General features: G+C 39.3%; 1 protein-coding gene across 9 annotated transcripts in view; it reads left to right on the plus strand.

The window, feature by feature from the left end:
- LOC149287177 (partitioning defective 3 homolog) overlaps positions 1 to 24,946 on the plus strand; it is a 238,965-nt gene extending 214,019 nt beyond the window's left edge. For all 9 annotated transcript variants that reach the window (XM_089493130.1, XM_089493135.1, XM_089493131.1 and 6 more), the window contains 3 exons: positions 14,458 to 14,578; positions 21,838 to 21,965; positions 24,553 to 24,946. In XM_089493130.1, the coding sequence (XP_089349256.1) occupies positions 14,458 to 14,578; positions 21,838 to 21,965; positions 24,553 to 24,946 (643 nt within the window). The remainder of the gene's footprint in view (positions 1 to 14,457; positions 14,579 to 21,837; positions 21,966 to 24,552) is intronic.
- Positions 24,947 to 26,123: the final 1,177 nt, after the last annotated feature.

Raw genomic sequence — 26,123 nt, forward strand, 5'->3', positions numbered from 1 at the left:
TATATTATCCTTGTTTTTATTATTATTGTAAGCTCTTTTGAGCAGGACCCTTATCACTCTTTGTTTCTGTAAGTCCTGTTATATGATGCACTACAAATAAGTCCTGTTTACCCATTGTACAGCGCTGCAGCATGTGGTGGCTCTATAGAAATCAATAAATAAGTCGCGTTGTAGAAGAATAGTAGAAAAGTAGAATAAAAAGTGAGTAGTGCACAAATAATACCAATTCAATGTAGCTTTAAGGAAATCCGAGCAGTATGTAAAATTCAATCATAGAACAGAAAGAAAAGAAAAAAACATCATAGTGTAGTTCATCAAAAAAAAGTAAGGGTCCAATTTACCTGTTGTGTGTGTATATGTATGTATGTATGTATGTATATAAATATATATATATAAGTATATATATATATACACACAATTCTTTTGATGAACTACACTATGATGTTTTTTTCTTTTCTTTCTGTTCTATGATTGAATTTTACACACTGCTCGGATTTCCTTGAAGCTACGTTGAATTGGTATTATTTGCATTATTTATACTCGGTGTGAGAATAGTAGAAAAGTGATTATTAGGCATTTCTAGCCTCATTTACTTACTGTATATAGATAATTAGGATACATACACATCCTTATGTTTTCGGTTTTTCTTTGGACACTTGATGAACCCGTTAACAAATCATGCGTGGAAATGTGAAAGCACTTTATGGCTTTTTAATAAATCCCCCTCCTATAGGGCCGACCCGGCCCTCATAATGCGCAGTTAGCAAGGGGTACTGCGCCAATTCAATCGCTTGAATCCTGACACTTTGATCCTAAGCGCTTTTAAAAGGTCGGCGTTAAAGCCTCTGAACTGTTTTATTCTGCGATGTGGAAGTATTGTCCTATTGTCCTCGATCTTCCAGACCACGGACTCCTTTTACAAGGGTCTATTTATTTTGACATGATTCATGGAACCGCATATAAAGAAGCACCAAACACATCAACTCTTTTGTGAATGGGTCGGTCTCTTTGCTGGATTAGAGAGAGTGCAGCGAAATGAGTAGTGTTCTAAAGGGAGTGTTCTGTGGAGTGGTCCTGTCTCCTAAAACATACTTTCTCCTCTTTATATGTTTACAAACTAAATGTGCCGGTCATTGTCTTTTTCAGCTCGGCCGGTCTAAGATTTCCTGTTAATTAATTTGCACTTTAATTAGCTGCCTTGTAATTAGAATACATTTGGTTGTGCATATGACCTCTTTCTGATTGACTGCCCACAAGAAGGGTTTGGTGAGAGCCCAAGTAATCCACGGCACAGTGAGTCCGAACATTGTGTTGTTGTGTGTGTATATATGTATAGTGTAACGGGTTCACCAAGAGAGCTGTAGTAACTCCCAGAGATCACCCACATGTATCCTCCTCTTGTCCCCGGAATCACTTCCAGCACCAGCCAGCATGCGCAGCTTGGAACCCTGCTATGTGTACCCAATAAGTAGACACAACTACCTTGAATTAAGTACAGCAGGAATGAACAGTTTATTGATGTAAAACATAGACTCATATAGCCACAGAACTTCATTAACATAAATTAACAGATACATGCATACAGCCCAACCTTTAATCCCCTTTAGCTACTGAATATCCCCCTGGTAGCCATCCTGTTAATGGGATTAGTTTACACAATAGAGTTCATGCCTGTTTGGCAGCCAGGCTGGAGCCATCTCTGACTACCTTGGGGCCCTGTATGACAGGTCATTCTGTCACATATAGTAAGATAAAAAGAAAAAAGTTGGGCCGTAACTTCTGTTACTTTTCATGACTCGATGATGGTAGTTCTTATAAAAGGTAACAGGATTATCGTCTGAGCAGTAGCCACATGGCTCGTAATATTGAACCTCCTGCCCGGGTAATGGCTTACATAAAACAGCGTGATGAGCGCACGGTTAAGAGTCATCCCTGAGAAATCTAGAAGCTCTTCACCAATATTAACATTTTGGAGACAAAAGCCCTGGACAACTGAGATCAGATAGATAAGGAAGGTATACAAAGTGAGGCTTGTTGGCATCTTGAAAAGTGGTCTTATCACCATAGCAACCAATGGAATGCTTCATTCAGGGGTAGGCAGTGTCCGTACCGGAACACCAGTGTCCGTGGCAAGGCTTGTAGAAGTCGTTTATGGGGCATTTAATCAAATGTCCTTCATAAAGAACATTGCGGCCTACCCTGGTAGGAACTTTCCGTTGGTTAATATGATTGAGTTACTTTATATCAGAAGATTTTCTAATACATAAGGCCCATAATGTTAAAGGAATGCAGGATTCATAGTCTTTTAGAACTATTACCGACCCCTAAATTCTACTGCGACTTTATATCTCCGTCTATAGATATACATTAACATAAAAAGATTATAATTATATGCAAATATGGCAGCTTGCCAATTATTTTTTTCCGGCTGCCTCTAAGATCTTGTACATTTGAAGTTTAATGGCTACTTGAAAACAATGTTACGAAGCAAGTCCCCTTAAAGCAGGTTGGGTGATGTTCAGCCCCCCGTTATTCTGACTGCTCCTTTCTAGCTGTCTGTCAGGTGCCGGGGTGGAATGATGTCTCTCTACTCATCGCTCTCACATTAAAGCCCCTGTGATGTTCCGTTACGGCTTTCCTGAAGCCTGAAGAGACCCCCTTGATCACTCAAGCCTGCCAAGAACTGCGCTGCCATCTCAGACGATTTAGTTGCCCAGTGACTGCAAATCGGTGACGAGGAATTATAAGTAATAAGGAAAAGACTGTCTGATAGAATGTCCGTGCAGTTCCTGAACAGTCAGCGTGCAGGATTATTACAGTGTAACAAATGGCACTTATTTCTGGTGTTAGAGAAACAAGGTGTGTTAAATGGTTAAATCTCTCATTTTACTATTTATAGTGTTACGTTTAGATGTCCTAAGCCGGGGAAACCCAGACAAGAGGTTTTTTGGGGGGTGTTTTGTCACTTGTCTTGTCCTCGTATACAATGTGGTCCCCAATGAGTGTGTGGCTTCCGGAATATTGCGCGTAACAATGAAATATACTGGAAAATGAGTTGATCTGGTGCTCTCCCTATTGTCAGTCCTTCCCGACACCCCTTGCCATTTGCCTGGGGGGGCTGGTACTGACCCTGTCTCTTAAAATGACCTGTTTTATATACATTTAGGAGGGAGTACTGAGATTGGGGTAAAAAGCCTGAGACTCGGAGGTCGTACCCCAAGTGTTCCCAAGTGTGCGAACGTAGATTTCTGTCTATGGCGAGAGATTGACAGGCAGAGAGCGACGCGCGGTTACATACCCAGTCAGGGAAACATGTTAAACGAAAACACACTGCCATACAGAATGACACATCACAGGGAAAGAGACAAACACGCAAACAAAGGCGTGCAGACGGAGACCGACAGCGCACCGACGGCAACGAACAATGAGATGCAGTCGGGTCTCCTGTGACTGGCAGCTGCCATTTTGACGGGGCTTACTGCCTTGGCATCTCAAAACCTATTTGCATTCAACACTGGTGCTATATACTACGGTGTACAAGTGGATATGTAATATATATTTACACTCTATATAAAATATACATTTTGGGGGGGGGGTATTGAAGTGGTCAGCAGCACAGTAGTTCATTATAATATGTAGCATTGGGTGTATTTTCCTGCTTATTTCTAAATATATCCTTTTTCCCTGATGCCAAACTGTCCCGTTCTATGCGTTTATTGTTTTTTTATTGCCTTGACGTGGCGGGTGAGCTTAATTATGCTTTGGCCAATTCATATAACCAAAACCTCTCATTTATATTATGTTTATATATTTGTTGCCAACTTTATTAGGGTGAGAAGCGCAGACAGTATTTTGTTTTTTGTTTATTGTTTTTTTCCCTATCGGTTCCCAGTGACAGAGTAAAGTTGACTTTGGAGCCGCTCGGTGATCGGGGTCAGTACGTCGTATAAACCCCTTACTTCCCCACATCTGCAGATGTTCTCGCCATTATTATGCCTGTCATTTGCTGAGCGACCGTGTGCCCTCGGTGACATCTCTTTGGTTTGGTTTAGGGTTAACAAGCGATAAATTGGTCAGCGCACTGACTTTACTTTGAACAAGAAGTATCTGGTGCGCTCGGACATGCGTGAAAATCCTGCCAGGAGTCTAATCAATTTTTATTTTTCAATTATTTTTTTTTTTAATTTTTATTATTATTACGTAGTTACTTTGGCAGGGATAGGTATCCTCAGTGAGCGACGTTTACTTGGTTATTTTAGAGCCTCTAGCACTCCCCGTTGATGCTTGAGAAGTCTTTTAGCTGCCTGAGGGCTTTAAGAGTTGCAGTCCGGAGTAACTGGAGTGCTTGAGATGATCGCCAGAACCTCCAGAAGGTTAAAAAGTCAGTGATGGTGATTAGTAATGGTGTCCACGTCATGCACACGGAGATGGTTAATTTGCTCATATTTAGAACAGATGCTCCCGTTTCGGGTCACCTCTTGAAAAAAGAGTCCAACGAAACCAGTTGTTTCTGAGCAAAATGGTTTCTTTTGAAGCAAATTACAGACCTCAGTCCACATCCTACCTATCAAAGGTCTCGTTATTCCAACATTGGTTCTCCGCAATAATTAAACAGACATTCCTTGCTTTCCATTGTAGCATTAATTGTAATTATTATTATTGTTTAAAATTTTTCATAAGAAAAATCGCTACTTAAATAATTGCGTTAAATACATTTCCGTGTAAACTAGGGCAAAAGTAAAAAAAAATAGTCTTCTATACACGACAATAGGGTTTCGGAATTATCCAAGTCACCCAAAAAATTCCGAAGTGGCGCGTCGCTCGTTGATGTACCGCTTCCGTCTCTGGTCACCGAAAAAAAGGTTCGGCGCCGTTTCAGAGCGGATGAAATCATTTTAAAAGGTATTAGAAATTAGTATTGTCTTAAATCTTGTTGGACAAGGGGATTTAATTTCCAGCGGAGAATTGTTATTAAATAAGAGTGTAAAGGAAGTGATTTGTTAGACCAGTAAATTATGTATGAGATATCGAAGGCTTGCCAAAAACGCTGATATATTGGTTCATTTTCAAGCATTTATAAATGTATTTTTATGAAATGTATTGTTATAGCCAACTATGGTCACGTAAATGAGCATTTGAATGAAATATTTAACTTTCGCCGGATTTAGATACATGGTCACGGGGGATCACTGGATTTGGAACCTGAGCAAAACAGGGGATTGTAAAACCCCGTTAACTCTTTGTTTCTGGAGGAAAGTTGGGAACGAATATGCATATATATATATATATATATATATATATATATATATATATATATATATATAATTTAATTTTATTATGTTTGGTGAGATTTTTGGGGAACCTGTCAGGTGTCTGTTTTTAAATGGTATTAAATAAAAAAATTAAAAAAAAAGACCTCAAGACCTTTTTTATCCATTTTTTTGTTCCTAAGTAATTGGGCATATTAAAGGACAATTGATCCCAGGTGAATTTGTTTTGCGTTAAGTGGGGGATATCAGACTCATGGAATTTTTTCTTTTCTTATAAAATAGAGCTTATTTCTGCAGCTATTACTCCTGAAAGGTCAAGTGGAAGGATAATGCGCAGCTAGGCTGATGGAAAATTACTATATTCCGGGAAACATTTACCGTGTTTTAGATAATGCGCCAGAAGGTAACATCTGCCCGTGTTTGTATTAGTCGCCGGGGAGCTGCGTCGCTCCGCTTTGAATAACCTCACCGACGGGTAATCGGCTCAGGGCGTGTTGGTAGGATGTTAGAATTCCTCCAAGTTCGGCTCTGATCCGTTCTGTATCTTAAAACCCAAAGACTGAACTTCTGTAGTTTTAACACATTATCGTGTTATCACCCCGAAATAAACTTCCTAATAATAATAATTCCTGCAAAAAGTCTACGTCGCTGCCTAGTGGAGCTGCAGAATGGTTTCCCATTGAGGTAGGACGTGTTTTCAGATACATGTTTGTAGGCTGGGAAGACTTAGATAACTCCGATACGACCTTCTCAAACACCGTGCGATCCACCATTAGTGAACAGCCGGCACATAATTCTCAAAGTATGGTTATCCTTAAAATGTTTGGATGTTTTTTTTAAGCACATTGTAAAGACATGACATAACTTTGGAACAGGGGAACGGTTTCCTGTTACACCAATAAATTTCACTAATCTACTAACCCAGGTCACCGTTCATCATGTCTGTGCGCAGGTCGTTAAAATATTTGTAGATGGGACCTTTACCTAGAGCCGATACTAAAGCCGCTCACCCGGGTTGCTTTGCTGCTAAGTATTGCTGTTTTAAATCCTTTAAATACAGCGGTTCATGAGTTAAGCCTGCGTACTACATTTGTGGGTTATGAATAGCTGAATGTTGTGACTTGTGCTGAAGGTCCTTGTAAACCTCATAAACCTTTGTCAGGATTACTTAAAGACGTATCTAGTCACCTCGCTTGGGTTAATTGACTCTAGGATACATAGATTCCCATATAATAGGATATAGCAACGGGCCTGAGAGCCCAAACTTCTAAAATGTGAAGGTGGCAGCCTGCGCTGGAGGGAATCATACCCGATGTACAAAAAATAAACGGGTTGGGTCCGAAGAACGCAGGATCCTGGGTTCTATTTTGTCATTTTTTTTTTACGAAGAAAAAAAAAGAGACCCCAACCACTGTTCTGCGTGTTGAACAAATTATTGAAGGAACATCGAACGGCTGACAATATTACTTCACTTATATATAGCAGTATCGTAAGTGTTTTTTTGGAGGTTTTTGGAATTAAAGGATAATATAGTGTATACGGGGAAAGGGGGACATAAAAAACAGTTTGAGATCCCACTTGGTTTCACAACAGGCGTGCTGAGGCCATTTCCGACGGGCACATTGTTTATATGAGGAGAGGTCAGTACTCGTGTATAATAGCGAAGGTCAGAGATAGGTCTAGGAGTCCCTGGCCGGTCAGCAGTGCGTGTTTTAACGGGTAGTAGCTGAATGATATTCTTTAGTAGACCATATGTGAGATATTTTTGATCCACATAACACTTGATAGGAAAATGTCCTGATGCTGGTAGTGATATTGAGGGCTACGTTCAAACACGTAGTTCCGGTCCAAGGTGTATGAAGCAGCCATGTTCCTTTAGTTACCATGGCGATAGCGCCACTTCAGAACTCTTTATCTGATCTGGTAAATCTTCCCATTTTCTTTTTATTTCAACCATTTGCGCTGCAGTAATGAGTTAAAACAGTTTCGCGCCGGCACTCGTTACCGTTTTAACTGACAGTCTCATCCTCTGTACAAAAGAACATAATGTATTATTGAGGTGTCTTGTGGAATATGTCTGCCGCGTTCAGTTAAATGGAATCCCGCGGCTCCAAGGCTTATAAAGATGTGATTTGATGTCTTCAGATCCGAATGCAGAATTAAGCGCAGAACTCTTCCCCGCTCTCTGAGAGCTGACCCAGTTGCTTCAAAGCATATACTTCCTACCCTGCAGCATTTCTCTTCTATCTTCCCCAAGGAGACTTCGTTAGCGAAAATCATAATAGAGCTCTGTACAAAACAAGCCTTTTCCTTTTTTTTATGTGTCCTTATTTTGTAAACGTGGAATCTTGCTCTTAATCCCTTCCCCGATGTATTATAATGCATGATGTTCACGCTGAGAATAGGGCTTCATTAATGTTACTGATCAGACAGTGATGTTATTTATAGGTTTATATAGCACCATCATATTCTGGAGCACGGTACGCAATGGGTAAACCGGTCTTGGCAAATAGTGCATCATATAACTTAGTAGACTGAAGGTTAAGGAGCTTAAGATCTAGAAGAACATTCCAAGAAAGATAGCGATTCACAACACAGGCTAATGACAAGTATTGGGGTTAAACAGAGGGTGCTTGGGTCCCTTTTCTTCCTATTCGCTATTTGACCTGATCTGACCCCCTTACAGACGCATTGATCATATGGATGTAGGTCATTGTGGATGGATCCGTGGCTGGTGTTTACGACCAGGTGCTGGGAAAGCGTGACGAATCTAACGGGCTTCTGGGGGCTGTCAGTGGCCCTCACACCAGACTATCACTACCTTAGTGCCTTCATAAACCCCTTTCCACTTGCTTGTCTACACTGATCATTTTGCTAAAGACCTTTTAGTACATGCATTGATCCTTGCGGCTAATTGAAAAACACGGTAATTGAATCAAGTGCTAGCAGTCTCTTTGCTGCCATTAACAGAGGTCAGCCCTTTGACCCGCAGCCCTCCCAGGGGCCTTCATATAGTGTGATATCCCTATAAGCTCTTTCATAAAGCCGGTCAAAACACCAGGCCTTTACGGCTGGGAATCGAGGGCGAAAAACCCAACCCGAAAAGCCATATTCATCATATACACCTTCTGTCACTGCTGGCAAACATCCTGAAGTACGGCACGTAAATATTTCATGAAGGGAAGCGTCTTCATTAGTGGAGGATGTTAATAATTTACAAAATGATGTACTGCCTGGTGAGGTTTTGACATTGGTGCTTAGTAATACATTGGCGTTTTGTACAGAAGCCCTGGAATGAATCCCGTCTCACACAACTTCTGTTGTCCTTTTGTTTCCCGTAAAACGATCTCCTCGGCCTGCGTGTGAAGTCTGATAAAATGCCCCCGCGCCAACCTTTCACGAACCGCAAACGTTCCTGAACCCAGTTATTAGGGGTTCGCTTGTAGGGATGGTTTGAAGCTGGGTGTCTTTCCGTTAATAGTTGCTGGTAACTCATTTTATGTCTGTAGCCGGGTGGGAGTTATTACAGTATATATTTATAGAGGGCTAGCAGATTATATGGTGGCGTTACATGGAGGGGGAAAACGAAAAATTAACAATAACGCAGACATGTTGGTGTGGAGAAAAGGACCCTGCTTTTTGCAAGCTTACAGGTTGAGTTTTAGTGAGTGAGTAAATCTGTTCGATGTGGTTGAAATCCAAGCATGGCCACAGTGTTAAAGTTCAGGGTTAAGTCAGAGTTGAAAGTGGGCGGCATGTCGGGGGTTAATGCCAATTCCTGGTGATATGCATCGGAGGAAAACCTGATAGCCAGGGATGGATGTCTAGAGAGTCCAATGTAACCGTTCGCTTGTGATGAGTGCTCTTTGGAGCGGACGTTTGCTACATTGTTGTACGGAGTAATTCTGTTCATTTATGGAGTGAGGGGGGCAAGAGATCAAATTCATGCTGAGTGTGCGAGTACCGCAGCCCTAAAAGTCACAAAGTGTACATAAGAAGTTGGAGAAATATTATACGGTTTGTACTTCCGAATGCCTTACCGGGTTCCATAATTAATTTTATTACAACTTAAAACATTAATATGATGTTTGTCATCAACAATAGTAGCTGGAGCGATGTATTCCTTACCCTAAGCTGTACTCAAAGTTTTCCAAAATGTAGCGCTTTCCCCGGAGATGCTTAAGTCTTGCCCTGTCCCAAAATATTGTAATCTTTGTACTTTCTAGCTGTTTTTTGGCAAATATAGTTAGGAAATAGTAACTTTTTTCTTAACAAATGTAAATTCCATTCTTCCTAATACTAAAATTGCTTTAAACATCTTTCTGCTTGCTATTTAACTCAGAGCCGCTTCAGATTTTTACTATTGACCTCTGCTGGGAATACTTAGAACCCGCAGCCCCTCCGTACACCCACCTGGTCAAATACAGCCCCTCGCCAGAGGTCAGGCCTCTTGGACTGGGTGTCATTGTTCTTCCGCATGCTTTTCCAGTTGAGCCGTAATTACTTTGAACACCAAAAATGATTACAGAAAATTATACCTTTTTGCCGGCAATCTCAGCATCCACTTCAATGGAAGCGCTCTATGGGTAAAATGCAGTATGGCTTGCCTAGCAATTACACATCTTGTTATACCTAATTTCAAAATGTCTAAATTGTCCAATTTTTCCCCCTCCTGTGCAGTTTTGTATCTCACCGGTTAACGATAAAAATATATTTTTCTGTTTTAATACATTTTTTAGTCATTTTTTTTTCAAGGTTATAAGATGTCCCTGTTACCTTTCATGTATAGAGTTAAAAATAAGTCACCCCAAACTATTAAGATACTCGCATGCTGTTCATAGTTTTATGGGTAAAATGAAGGAACAGCTTCTTTTAAAGAAAAAAAAACAAAAAACATTACAGTGTATTTTGCATCTGTGGTATTTACTTGCAAGTACATGTTTTAGACCGACATCAAGTCCTTATTTACTACCTTGTAGTTAAAAATAAATAATAATAAATTAAAAAATAGAATGGCGTAGTCTTAACCACCCACAAAGACTGTTTTGAGAAATAAAATAAAAGTCTTGGTTACACAAGCTTAACTCTTAAATCAATAACTCACCATCACATGACCATCTGTCTGCTGATAAAGGTTTATTGGAACAATATGAAATAATCCACTTTAGTTCAGTGCAACTATACTGCTCTACACTACACTACACTGCTCTACACTACACTACACTACACTACACTGCTCTACACTGCACTACACTACACTACACTGCACTACACTACGCTGTACTATGCTGTACTATGCTACGCTGTGCTATACTATACTACGCTGTGCTACACAATAGTATACAACACTATTCTATGTTACACTACAGTACGCTATACTATACTACGCTACATTACACTGTACTACACTAGGCTGTACTATACTATACTACACTATTCAATGCTACACTATATTACGCTACACTTCACTACACTATATTACGCTACGCTATACTACACTACACTACACTATACTACACTATGCCATACTACACGTTCAAAACTATTTTCCCCCATTTAAGCTCCCTGTGAAATAATCTCATATAAGATTTAAAGTGGCTGCCTCCCTGTCGGGAGACATTATCGTGTTTAAGAGAATCTATTCAGCGATTTTAGGCTATGGGGAACTTTTTTTTTTTTAATGATTGTACATAATTTCAGACTCTCAAAAGATACTTTGAAAAAAAAAATCATTATATATAATATTGTGTATCATATCGCCAAGCTTTGTAGTTAATTATTATGCGGAAGTATCGGTATAAATATTGCTACATTATGACTAATTCCCCGTTGAGCTGCATTATAAAACATCTTTATGTTTTCATTTCAACAATTTACTTTGCCTTTTATGGTAATTAAAATAAAAAATATTATCACAATTTAAAGATTCAAGAAACCTGCACAGGAAATTTTTTTTTTTTTTTTTTTTTTTTTTTTTAAAGATCCTGGTTTATTATCATATCAATAATCTCATTTGTATTCATGTCTTACTTCCAGATGTCAGTGATATTTTAGTTTCATAAAATTAATATAAAGGGATTTTATTATTTTACTAAATTAATTGCCGGTCTAGGCAATCATGATATTAGGGGGTTTTTTTCTCATTTTATTTTGCTGCACAGTAATCTTTGTAAATTTACAGAATTACAAATATTTATTGCAGGGTTCGTTTTGCATACATAATTGTATTTCCAAATAAGTAAAAATGTGGCTAAATAGAAGTATTATTATGATTATTGATTTATATAGCGCCATCATAACCCACAGCGCTGTACAATGGGTAAATAGGTAGGGGGCGGTAAAAAATAAACCCTGACTATATTCTCAGAACCAAAGCTTCTAATTAGACGTTATGACTTCAAGGAATTATCTAATCCCCAGCATAAATCCATAACTACAGAATTCCGCTATAAGACTCCCTTTCATATTTCCAGTTTTCTTAAATAAACCCAATTATTCTTTGTCTCCTTAATCATTTCTAATTATGGCCAAAGATTGAAAATCAGAGATTTAACTAAAATGTAAATTCTTAATGTGTTTACTGGACCAAAATAAAACTTTTGTGGGAAAAAAATAAGACTTTGATGCAACTTAATTTTACTTCACTTGAAAAATAGTTTAAAAAAAAAAATAAATACTATTGCAAACTATTATCAAAACACGTTTCAAGACTGTATTCATTCTAATATCTTTGTTAGATGGGTCTAGTCGTCAGGATGGTTCCCCGCCCTGTTAAATATTCTTTAAGGAGTCATTTATTCTTCGCTGGTGACTTATTAGCAGATTTGTCATTTTATTCTTTCCTATGATGGTCAAATCTCATAAAAACACAATTTTTGAAGACGCTTTTGAGTTTGTGTCACATGATAAGCGTTCCACACAAAAACTTTGAATAAAGCAACATTTTCCGATGAAATTGTTATTTCTGCGGAGGGTTAGGACTGATGCTTTAATGGATGGAATATTTTTAAATACAGTTAAATGAGGATTAAATATAAAGTTCTAAAGAATAAACTCCATCGGAAGTATCAAGTACATTATGGGAACTTCAACTTTTTCACACTTCATTTTTGGCTGTAAAAAGTTACAAGCCTTCCCGGGAAACCTATCCCCTCTATGATTCTAGCAGATCATTTAAATAACTTTGATTTGGACTCCGGCGCTGTCTTTTCAATGACAGGAAGATTAAAGCTGCACACGCGCAGGAATTTAATTACGCTTCTCAGGACTTTATAAAAGGCGACGCCGGCCGTTCGGGCTGACCTTCTGTTTTTGTCTCCAGTTTCTGTTGATTGATTCACATATCCAAAGATGTCAAAACAGGAATATTCAGAGCATCAATCTTCCTGCAGATTATCTCAAGTAAATATTAGGCTGCCTCGGGTTTCCAATTGGCAACGGGTCCTCTTATCACAACAAATACATTGTAAATGGGACACGCTGTAACCTAATATAAACCGTACGTAGCGCTGTATGAGTAATGACATCGTAGTCGGTGCTTTCCCGGGTATGGAGTTGGTGTTAGGAATTTAGAGATGCCTGAACGTCTGCGTACTTAAATCTGATGCGTCACTTTCCCCAAATCATGCGTTTTACGGTTCTGTGTACTTAAGTATGCTTCCTGCTTTCAGTGGGAGGAGCCAAGGGGAGGAGTTACATGAGAGGGCGGTCTCCAAAAATGTAACGATGCATGTGTTGATTTACAGTGGCATTCACGCAAATGAGACAATGCTTATTAAAATGATTTTTGAGGACTAGACTGTCCTTTTGAGGGCTTTGTTTTTAGTTATTGAAGGTGTGAGATTTCATCATTGTTGCATCTCGTTTATTTAAATGCCATAATAAGTGTTTTGTAAACTCTTAAAGGGACATTTCAGCCTTGATATGCCCTTTATAGCATATGATCGCTGTGAGATCCCTTTGACTTTTATGTGGTGTCCCCCTTTGCGTCGGGAAAATTCTGGAATATGCTCCAATAGGTATTTGCCCTTTTTCCCACCCGCTTGGGCAAACGCGTCTCATTTCATATACTTACCGCGGCAGCTAAGGTGCTGGCTGGGGGGGGGGAACGATCGGGGCAGAGAGCGACAACCCCTCCTTGGGCTATTTCTCATTTTTCTTTTTTATATGTAAAAAGGAATCCGTATGAAAGTACTTGATATGAATGAATTGTTCAGAGGAGTCCCTGGGACGCCGAAGTGTCCCTTTAATTGCACGCACACCAGTGGATTACGCAAAGACGTAGGAGGGTTTTTTAAAGCGATATCCATGTGCATTTGTATTGATCTTTTGCAGACAATGCACTCGTCTGGCCTGATTTGTTTAATGTATTATTTGGAACCCAAACTAATGGGTGACGTGATCCCATTGATTAGTGAAAGTAGGTAAATTGAATGCACTGACATATTACTTCATTGCCTCTAATAACGCAGCCAGCGTTCTGGGCCTGACAGACAAATTGCCTTTATGACTGGCGGCACCCGACTTTCACCTTGCAAGCTGTAATTAAAACACCTTTCTAAATTCGTAATGGCCGTTAATTGAGAGTTAAGCTTACGAGCGGCAATAATTTTAAATAAAAAGAAATATCGCTTGTGTTCTAAATTTTGAGCAAAACGTTGGAATCACAAAGCGCTGTATAGATGAAGTAGATGAACCCATCTTATTCGAAGCCTTTTCGGGGCTCCGCAGGGTAACTGAGGCTTTGCCAAAAGAAGAAGGGCAATTATGGTTTCATTATTATATGGTTTTATCGAGACGGTAATCCGTCCGAGGTGTCTGGGAGCTTCTTGACGTCAGGAGCCACGTTTCCTTAGATGAGGATTTCCTTTAAACCCTCAAACTTTTAGTTAATTCCGTTTATATTAGATCATGATTTAAAGAGACCCTCTCATGAGAGAAAAGATATCTGTAACAATGTGACAATTACAAAGGGATGTAAAAATGTTGCGGGAGTTCCTTTAAGGAAAGGAATAATATGGCCGCCTGCAACTTTTCTCGGGTATACCTCATCACCAAGTTTTTGGGACTGGAGTGGAATCTTTTGGAAATGAATATTAACGGCCGTAACGTTAGCCATTTTAATTACTTCACATATTACATGCTTTACAAATCCTTAATTTTTGTATTTATTTTTTATTTATCTCAGCAATCGATCAACTCCAAGCAATCATGACCGGATACAGCGTCTCCGCCAGGAATTCCAGCAAGCGAGGCACGAAGATGATGTAGATGAACGCAGGCGGACGTATAGCTTCGAACAACCTTGGGTAAGTGCTTACAGCATCCATTAAGTAATCGTAACGAGAGGGGCTTATCAATAAGAACCACTCCAGAGGGTATTCCTAGTCCTCGACGTGTCAGAGAACAAAGTACGGGTGACCTTTCAACCTGTGGCCTTCCTGTTATCCCGCCATGTTGTCCATTATGTATAATTTAATTTAATAACCGGGTCACCCATCTGTCCAGTGTTACAGGCGTATCATATTTCCTTGTTACTTAAAATAACAAAATTCCCATTTATTGAATGAAAGGAAGAATTTAAATAAAATTAAGGAATATTCAGACTGAAATATAAGTAATTTATTAATTAACAGCCATTGTGTACCCACTTATAAAATGATGCATGCGTATCAAAGCGAATCAGTTAGATTAATAACACTTGACACTAGTAAAATTGAATTATATATAGTACTTTTTTATTATTATGGTAAAGGTCCCCTTAAAAATACTGAATACTACTCAAACCCCTACAGAAGTCATTTTTTCTGGCTATTTGATCTTAACTTCAGTGCAAATATCTCATTGAACCATGATAAATTGAAAGGGTTAAATAAGTATAATTATATAATATTCTTAACGTAGTTCTGATAATTTATTTGAAATGCCTGCTTTTTAGTGTTTAACTTCTCGGGGTGAGCGACAGCTCCCTGTGCCGTCAAACTTTTTCACTTTGTCTGAAACGGCAATTTCTTTAAATACGTTCCATGAAATCAGTTAAATGTAATTATTGGATTCCGTAAATAATCATTACGTATGAAACTTTCACTGGATGACTGGGGAGAAATTATGCTTAAAGCTAGAATTATATATATTTATTTATATATATATATATTTTTATATATATATATATGTGTGTGTGTGTGTGTGTGTGTGTGTGTGTGTGTGTATATATATATATATATATGTATATGTGTGTGTGTATGAGATATACAAAGTAACACAATGTGTTAGTTTGACTTATAATTATCAATTAAACAACAATAATAAAAACCTAAGTAATGTATAAATGTTTTATGTAATTTTATATAATAAGACAGGCAGCATGTTAAAAATAATATATTTTTGATTCCTATGCTAGAAATACTATATATACTAATATTGTTTGAAATGGGAAATGTTAAGCACGTACATTTGTAGCGTTTTAATTTGGGCTTTTTTATTATTATTAGTTTTATAGTCATGGAGAATTCGATGACACGAGGGCTGCCGGTTTCTAACGTCATAAAGGTCTTAAAGCTTATTAAATCTGATAAATCACACCCCAGCCGTCCGTTCTTTTAATTGGGTTTGTGGCATTGTAAATTTTTTACAATTTTGTATACATACAAATTGTACACACATTGAACCAATGGGAAAAAATTATCCCAAATATATTCATTAAGTTGTCCTGATTTGGAAACCACCCAACATGGCCAGGATTTTTATCTATTTTGACCAGTATAGGGCAAATATTGCAAGGCATGCATCACGTTTTTGAAATGTCATTTTTTTCAAATTTGGCATGGTAGTCTAATAACTGCAATAGTTGTCACAGATACTGATTACCCCCCCAAAATTATATGTTTATGAACAGTAGATAAGTCAAGGTGTACAACTAGGGTCATTTTGACACTTTTCAAACAGGGATTTTATCGCCAATTGCTGCCAAATTTTGAGGTATTTTTATATTTTTGGGGTTTTTTTTGCATATGTTGCAATGTTGCTTTAGATTTTATATTATATTTTGTATAGAATATGTGCAACTGCAGAACAAAACACCAAATTGTGTTCACCAACATCCCCCGGTTCCAACAAGGCCTCACATGCATGGTTCATGCATTTTTTGAGGAAGCTATGAGGGCAAAACTGGAACATGCGCATTTTCGTTTTCACATTTGGAATTTTCAGAAATTGGTTTCCTGGGCCCATATCCCATTTGGGACATTTTGGAAGCCCCCTGCTGTAATTTACCCCATAAAAGTATATATTTATGAACAGTAGACAAGTCAAGGTGTTCAACTAGGGTAGTTTTGACAGTTTTCAGCTAGCCTTTTCTTCACTGATGTCTGCCAAAGTTCACGGAAAATTTATTTTATTGCGTTTTTAACAAATACATTTCAATGTTGCAATTTATTTCTTGCACAGCATATGTGTAACACTGGAAAAAAAACACCACATTTTGTTCACCAACACCCCCCGGTTCCAACAAGGTCTCACATGCATGGTTCATGTATTTTTTGAGGAAGCTATGAGGGCAAAACTGGAACATGTGCATTTACATTTTTTTTAAATATTTTTTTTCATCAGATTACTTGTAAGTGACAGGTTTAGGCCGCTGACATCAATCAGGGAGACCGATCAATAATCAACGACTTAAAATGTCACTGACAAGTGATCAGGTAATAATTATGATTTTTTCATTTATTAATAATTTGTGTTTTTTCATAATTACCCTAGATGACCCCTCTCTCTTTGTAGAGCAGGGTCATCCGTGGGCTGCCATAATGATCCGATCACTCCTATTGGCCAGGAGCGATCTGATCAGCCCAGCATTTGACCTTTCAGGTCAGTGCTGTTATTTTTTTTTAATTATTATTATTATTTTATTAATTTTTTTTAATTTTTTTTTTTTAATTATTATTATTTTTTACATTATTTTTTTTAACTCTTTCAATGCTGATGCTCCATTGAAGCACAGCATTGATTGATATTTAGTCCCCACAAGCTTGTGGGGACTAATATTAACCCCTGCAATGCTGCGATGGGGGTCATACACAATCGCAGCATTGAAGGGGTTAATTGAGGAAGAGGGGGGTAGGGGTTAACTGAGGAAGGGTGGGGGTGGGGGGGGGTCTGGTCTCCACACTCATGCGGAGACCAAAGAACCCTGTCTCCCTGTCCCTGAAGCTGCCTCTGGCAGCTGGGACACAATCTCCAATAGACTGGAGATTGTAGGGGAGGAGTCTCTCTGATCAGTCCTACAGGACTGATCAGAGGACTTCTGGGGGCTCGTTTTTGCTGTTGCTGGTCTGCCTGGGCTTCCAGGCAGACCACCAGCAGCAGAACCCCCTAAAAAACGGGAATTAACCCCTTCAATGCCGCGATCGCGGCATTGAATGCCGCGATTGCGGCATTGAAGGGGTTAACGCTGCACTGACGCTCTCATGGAGCGACCAGGCAGCAGGGGGGTGTTGGATCAGGTCCCCACACTTGTGTGGGGACCCATTCAATACCCCCCCCCCCCTTCCCTGAAGCTGCCTGTGGCAGCTGAAACAGCGATTGCAGATTTTTCTGCAATCGCTGTTTCTGCCTAGAGAATCACTCCGTGGGAGTGATCGTGGGCTTGGGGGCGGGCTTAGACAGGCTGTGCTGTCTGCCCAGGACTCCTGGGCAGACAGCAGCAGCAGCGCCCCCACGATCACCGCGATTGTGGTGATGTGGGGGCGTTTTTTGGAGGAGACGTACCTGGTACGTCCCGGTCTACCGGTGACTGTTAACCAGGAAGTACCAGGTACGTCCCGGTACTGAAGGGGTTAATTGTAACTCTACTTGTGTGGTTTGTTTGTTGACGTGATGTGTGTAAGATCCAGTATGTAGGACAAACCACAAGATCTTTCAGCCTATTCTAATACCGATTTACTGTCGGATGAGACACAAAGGGTTGAGGATACTCTGGTCAGCATTTTTTTAAATCTAATGCAAATAAATGTCATATAAGGAATATATAGGGTTAACATTTCAGAGAAAGGACAGGTAAAATTATTTGAAAGCCAATGGAATTTTGCTCTAAACTAGGAATTCACAATTCGACGTAGTTTGTTTTGTGTAACTATTTAACTGTTGATTAGAGGGATTCTAAAAATACTCCAATTTAAATATTAATTTTCTAATAATTTTTACGTATTCTTGCACAATATATTATTCTGTTGGTTGTAGCAGTTACTTTGTAATGGGTTCAGTCTCGACACGTTGTTATTAACATTTATTGTTTTATACATTTGCTTACGCATGTAAGTTTGCAGGAGGATGTACTTTTGCTAATTATTTCCTCCCCTTTTCTCCTGTATCCATTGAGGATTAATTAAAATGTGTGTAAATGCATGATTTTGCATAGTTTATTCCTTCCCGGTGCTAACATGCACAAAACGTTTTTTCACCAGCATCATTTGTACCACTTTGGGTATCTGCTATTGATGGTCTTATTTTATTTTTCTACAATAAGATTGTTGTATACCAAGTTACTTCCGGGGAACTAGGCTTCGTGAACTGGATTTTCATGAACGATACGTAAAGCTGAGATCTCCATGCTTTGCTGGGATGGTGTAAAGCTCTGGTGCTTCACCATCTGACAGTCCAATTACTCTTGGTTTAGTGGCTTCCAGGAGAAGACCCCCTGCCTGACTCCATAGTAATAACCTTAAAGTGCGGGTGGAAGAGGACTAGTGGCCGGGGACTGGTTTTCATGGTTCAGGTTACGTTTCTGTGGAAGGAACAGCTAAATGCTGCTACCTACGATGACAGCCTAGATGATTCTCTACTTCCAACTTTGTGTTTGAAGGCTCTTTCTTGTTTCGTTGTGACTGTGTCCCAGGACACAAAGGGAATCCCACATAAAACTAGGTTTGTTGAAAGAACTAACGGCCTTCGCTGATCCGTGACCTCCACACCATGAAACGCCTTTGAGATAAACTGGCATGACGGATGTAAGCCTGGCCTATTCACCCAACATCAGCATCGGATCTCACAGATGTTCTTGTGGCTAAACTGAAAATCCCTGCAACAATGTTCCAACATCTAATGGAAGGCCTTACTAAAAGGGTAGAGGCTGTTTATAGCAGAGGGGACCAAACTCAATCCCGAGCTGTTCTAGCGGCTGTCCACGTACTTTTGTATCTTTACCTCCTGATAAGACTGGTTGCCGGCCTTATCTAGTTACTACCGTACAATCTTTGTGACGTGCTGTAAAAAGGGTTAATGTTCAGTGCAACTTATTTAGAAAGTTCCAAGAAACATCAGCAATGCTTTTAAAATCCAAGAAATATCAAATCTTAAATGTACCCTTTTGTCCCTTTTTGGTGATAATTCCCTTGAATTCTACTCCCCCCTCCCCCCCCGGACCATTTTCCTTCTATTCCATTTCCTTTGCCTTTTTTTCGATGGAACGTACAGAACGGTTCCTATTCTTCTAAATCTGATTGTCCCTGCAGGTTATTCCCACCGAGCACCTCGTGCCGTGTTATTTAAAAAATGTGCGAAAGAACAAACCGTGAATGAAGGGGAAATGCGTTTCTCGCGTTTCTTGGGGGTATTGTGCTATGAAATTAAACAGCAGCTAGATGATAACTTTAATGCCAAGAATATATCTGGCTTTTAACACGTATAATGCATTTTGCGGGCTAGCAAATCCTTGAAGATCTCAATCCGTGGCCAACCATTACTTGAACAATCATTTATTTCTGTACTGCATGTAATACATTAGCCAAGAGTCATAATGCCCTTCAGAGAATTGCTTTTCAATTTGTGCTTATGTACGGCACAGGGGGTACACAAAAGCCCCTTACATTCTGGCTGAATTAATACATCTGCTACCAATTGCTTTCTTTCGATATGAAAAAAAAATGCTGCATGTTCCCCTTGGCAACCTTAAAATATAAGAGGGAAACATATTCAAGGACATCTCTTGAGCTTTTGAATTACAGGGTTGTAATTCTAATGCACAATGGCTTGGATTCAATTCCATCTAGCGAACGTATCGTATAATTATATATTTCCAATTAGTCCTGGCCCGGCTTTGTAAAAGCGCCTGTAATATCGTGGATCTGGTAAGATTTATGTAGCTCGCTATTTACATAGAAAGTTCTGTCGCTATTACCAAGTAAGCGACTCTGAAGTGGTTAATTATATCATGATCAACTTTACATTGTGAAATGCCGGATCAGTTTACAAGAGGCCACTAGGTGATAGCATGAGAAGCAGGTTCATCTATATAGATAGATAGTATATAGAACTATATAGATCTCAAGAAGCTATATAAATTTATTAGAAACCCGCCAAGAAGAGCCGATATATCCCCGTTCTCAGTTTCCGCAGGACTGTTCTTCCGCCGTTAGGTTGGTATTCTCCATGGTAGAAGGTGATTAGGTCAGTAAGCCTTTGTGGGGCAGCGGAGACGTTATCGTCATTACTAATTAATCATGAATGATTTTCAATAAAATACCTCAAAAATATTTTTTGTGAAAAACTAAAAAGCAGAAGCCAAAAGGGGATCTTAATAAGTGGATTTAATTATGGTAAAAGCCGCGTAGGTGACAGAGTTAGCGTGTGGTCCTTGGCTTCCAATGTAATTTGATTTTTATAACCGCTAGTTGAGTCTATCAGTTTTCCAAAATGTATATTGTCGTCTTGTCTCCACATCCCTCTTCACCGCTTTTTGTTCCATGTTCGGACGAATAACTATCCGATGTCCCTGACCAAAGCTCTCCCGGGTATAAAGCAGTATAGCTGCCATATGTTACCACGTTTATGCGTTCGTCGGTATAATTATAAATCAGTAGAGTGTTATTACAGGTGCGGATACGTCCTTTGTAATATCTCAAGTACATCAGATGCCACTTAAAATGCCCGGAATGTTCTGCTCCTCCCCGCGATATTTTAAACTTTGAATAATCATGTTAGCATAATTTTGTCCCTCGTGGGATATAAATTGAGTACATCACATTCTGTAACAAGTGGAGGCGCAGAACAGGTTCTTCAAGAGTTTTCCTCTGGGTGCTCTTCATAGCTTTTTCACGACGTGCCTCTATTCCAAAACGAGTTCCGTCGGCATTGAGTGGACTTTGTCTTAGTTCTGTAAGTGCGGTCGTGGATTTTGAAGACCTTGGGTTGCCGAATTCTGTTCCGTTTAAATTAAACCCAATGGCAGACAAACTACTTCCAACTTTGCCACCTCTTAAAATCATTCCAGCTGCGTGAGCTCTTCCGACAGCGTAATTACTGAAATATTCCAAGACCCCTGAACTGTCTTTCTGCTCTTCTAGTAAAATTTTAATGTTTACAAGTAAGTCTGATTTTTTTTTCTGAGCCAATGTAAATAACAGAGTCAGGCGCTCACGAGTCGGAGAAGCCATCTTGTGCTTTTCAAATTGTTTGACGTTTCCCGTCAACTATGATACGAGATAAGTCCCAGTCATTCAGCACATGACCCACGGACGCGCATTGACCCTTTCCCTGCTTGAAATTTACTTTTCTATTGTTTGTTTTCTTCCAGCCAAACAACTCAACGTATAATCAGACCGGACGACATTCGGTGTCTGTCGAAGTTCAGATGCAAAGGCAAAGACAGGAGGAACGAGACAGCTTCCAGCAAGCACAGCGCCAGTACAGTTCCCTACCCAGGTGACACCATATAACGTTTACTGTATTACCATAGCAACACAACAACTTATTCTTTTACTTCTATTGAAACAGCCCATAGGTGGGGAAGTCTCCACGCCGAGGCAATCTCAACATTTTGCACTTACCCCAAACTCTTATTTTATACCCTTCCACCAACATCTCACACACTGACTAATCAGGGTAGCATATTTGTGTTACTTACAAGAAATTTAGCTACATGCTGTAACAGCGAGGATGTGAAACACTTCAAACCTGTACACTCGCACTGAGAAACAAAGGTATTAGTAGAATCCAAAGTAAATTATTTGGGGGGTTTTTGCCTTCTTTTGGCTCAAGAATAGGAAGGTTAGGTAAAAGGGTTGAACTTGATGGACCTAGGTCTTTTTTCAACCTTATTTACTATGTACTATTGAATCCCAGAGACGGACGAGCCTCCCTTCCCTATATAGCATCAGACAGCGTCCCATTAGCACCAACGCCATCCAACTCATGAAGAATATGATCTTCTATATATTCTATGCACCTTCGAAACATATATTCACCGTTCCACCCTAAATAATGAATACTTGATGCCTTCTAAATGTTTTTATATTTCCGTCTCCATTTTTACTTGCTGTGTAAAAATAGTCTCCTCATCCATATCATCACTAATTCAACCTGCTATGTACTTTAATTGAATTAAATTATTAATGACATTGCAATATGTATATATATATATTTTCTTTTAAACACAGCTACAATTAATATCCAGTTAAAAATATTGTCCATTGATTTTGTATCACAAATTCGGCAGTATTTGCAGAGTTTTGTCCTTATTGGAAGTGAATTCTTGGCTTTAACCCCATAGCATTTATTTCAAAATCCTGGTGTTGCTGAAAGTATTTCTGATTAACGATGATATTCTGGCAGCGCGTTCGCCACGTAGACTATGAGATTTCCCTTCCCTGGGTAAATTTATATTCTTTAACTAAAAGATTACATCTGCATGCAGGGAACATTAAGTATGAAATGATCTTCTCTAAAAACCCACAGATTCAGCTACTTATTAAATATTGGAAGTGTTTTGTCGGGTCATTTAACGTACGTTAAACAAAAACCGTATTAGAATTACAGCCGCGTTCGCTGATCCGATTACAATTCACAATGTATTGATGAGCCGAGTCTGAGCAAAATGGAAATGCAATAATCCGATGTGATTACAGAAGGACCTTATAGGATATCAATGGGAACGGACAGGACCTCTGGAATACTGCCGGCCAATCGTCATTGAATGCATTTTGCTAATAATCTGATTGACAGGGTGTGTAGAAAAATGCAAAAAAGATGGGGCTTTGGGTTCCCTGCATTCAAGAGTTTTATCTGTAAAGCCACATTAAGAATGTGTTAAAAATATGCAAATCAGAACAAAAGAAAATTATCCAGTGAAGTCACTTTTTAAAACTGATTTTTATTAAAAGTCAGGTATTTACTTTCTTTGTAAAGCCCCGTTATAAGGTGTCTGTAGTTGCCGTATGAGTATGGTTTAGTGGGATTGAGGGGTCAGTCTCTCCTGGCGTGCAGTAAGTCCCACATCTAACAATGATGTTGAGCATTTCCCAAACGCCGGAGATCCCGTAGAAGTCTTGCTTTATGTAGCGACCTTCACAGACTTGGAAGGTTCTTGGCACACGCTGTGATTTCTATACCTTTAGGCGATAACTTCCGTGAACCTCAATAACCCTCGATCTACAGGAGTCCTTTCACGCTTCCCGCTGTACTGAAACGTAATGTAGCTTGGCAGATACACCCAGCACACCGCTGTGTTAATGCCGCTCCCGAGGGCAATGCCACAACCAAGAAAAAGTGTGTGCCAGGCTGAGGGAAACCGCTCAAATCCACCAAATCCATCAGAGGCACCTCCGTACGGCGTCTGTTGTCTTTGTGGCCGTAAACCTTTGGTGTGATTGTCTTCTAGATGAAAAAATTTGGTCAGAAATGTTTTCTCAGAAGTGTAGGAATACAATTCTGTGCCCCGTGGCTAGCAGTTACCCTCCTGTTCCTAAAGGTATCCAGAAAAGCAACACACGAGCACTTAAAGGGTTAAGTATGATCTTCTAGCCTGAATCGTTGAACTGTCCGCTCTATTCTGAGATTTACTTAGTAATGCTAATGGTGACTCTGTAAGACGCCATCTATTCTATGCGTCAGTCAGAAATGAGTGATGAAAAGCTCAAGTAGATGAGGCCACCAACAAAAAAAGATTCCTGTTTAATAGAGAATATTTCTCACGCATCAAACCGTGGCCGTGCTTTTTGCCTTGACCCTTTTACTCTGAAAGCCCCTTTGACGAGATGTGCTCTGTTTAATGGTAATGATGTATCCCAGAAAGATGCATTAAAGAACACTATATGTATATTTTGTTAATGCCCAAGCACTAAGCCCGACCTCTTTGCATCATGCTTTATGTTGGAGATGTCTCTGGGAATGTTTCACCCAAGTGAATACTTGGGGATTGTAAAAGGTTTGATTCTTCACCTTCTCTTGGACCAACACATCAAATACTTTTGTTGAATGTGAAATTGATGACCCGATTCTGTGTTTTTTCTAGGCAAAGCAGGAAAAATCCTAGTTCAGTGTCTCAGGACTCCTGGGATCAGGCATATCCCCCCGGTGAAGGCTTCCAGAGTGCTAAAGAGAACCCCAGGTATTCCAGCTACCAAGGATCGAGGAACGGCTACACGGGCGGACATGGCTTTAACGCTAGAGTTATGATGGAAACCCAAGAACTTCTCCGACAGGAACAGAGACGGAAAGAACAGCAACTGAAAAAAAAAGTGTCCTCGGACGGCTCCAACAATTACGACTCTTACAAAAAGATCTCTGATCCCAATTACGCCCATCCCAAAGGTCCCTTCAGGCAGGACGTTCCACCATCTCCATCTCAGGTAGCACGGCTGAACAGAATACCACAGCAAGAACCCGGACGGCAGTTTTACTCCTGAGAAACCTTTACGTGGGGGAGGGGTGAAAAAAAAAAAAAAGCAATAAAGATTTTCATGAAAGACGTAATATTTTTAACAGGATGGTACTGTGGTGCGTATCTTGTCCGGTTTCAGTGCCTTTAGCGGTAGGGGCAAAGCAGCAGTGGACCTTTTCCTGCCCCTTGTGCTCTTGGTCTGAAGGCTTCTTATCATGGAAGGATTTATCACAATAAGACAATCACTTAATAAAATTAAATATAACAACACAAATTACAATGTTCAGCCCAAGTTTAATCAAATCCCTGCCGGTGCTGGCTAAGTTGTGTTTTGCTTTGCAATGAATATTTTATGTTATATCATGAAAAAAAAATTAAGATTTCTTCATAACCATTTTCCAGTTTTTTTTACATATCCGAATGGTTGACCTAAGTATTATTTCTACGATATTCAATTCCCCATAATTGATTTAAGCATTTATGTTATCAGTTACCTTTTTATGTCTCACATTTATATATAAGATGCAGAACGTTAATCTTTTTTTTCTTTTTTTTTTTTTTTTTTACACGTTTAACGGAAAAAATTGTGATACATTTAATGCCTTTTTATGGTTGCCTTTCATCTCAGAGAAATATGTATAAATTACAATTTGTCATGTCTATGAATAATACGTGTTCTTTTTAAGACAATAGGGGTGGAAATCTTGTATTTCTACTGAACATTCTATTTTATTTTTTATTTTTTTTCTAGAATGTATTTTATAACATGCATATTTCTATGTCCCCGGATCCCGTTTGTTACTTGCGTTATTATTGAGGGAACGAGGGAAAGGTTTGAATAAGGACAAAGGGAAAAGGTCTTGCGTCATTGTACAAAGAGCTGTACTGTCTTAAGTGTTTGACGGGTTCTGTACGACATTCTGCCACGTGCTTCCGTTTGCCACGTTATGTTTCGTGTGTTGTAAAAGCTGACAAAGTGTGAATGAAAGGTAAATGGAGGAAAACTGTTACAGTGTTAGGAAATCATGCCAGACATCCCAAATTAAGCTTTAAAGCATTAGCTCATGTTTGGAAGCAGACATTTCTTCTCTTGCGATTACCGTAAGCAAGCTCTTCTGTTGGCGTTCAAAGGAAAGTCAGGTGGATGTCAGTAATGACCCCTTTCACCTCTCAATATGCCATGCTGTTTAAGTTCTCTACAG

The sequence above is a fragment of the Sceloporus occidentalis genome, unplaced genomic scaffold (assembly GCF_023333645.1).
Source record: "Sceloporus occidentalis isolate IW3139 unplaced genomic scaffold, rSceOcc1.0.p SCAF_63, whole genome shotgun sequence".
Classification (NCBI taxonomy): domain Eukaryota; kingdom Metazoa; phylum Chordata; class Lepidosauria; order Squamata; family Phrynosomatidae; genus Sceloporus; species Sceloporus occidentalis.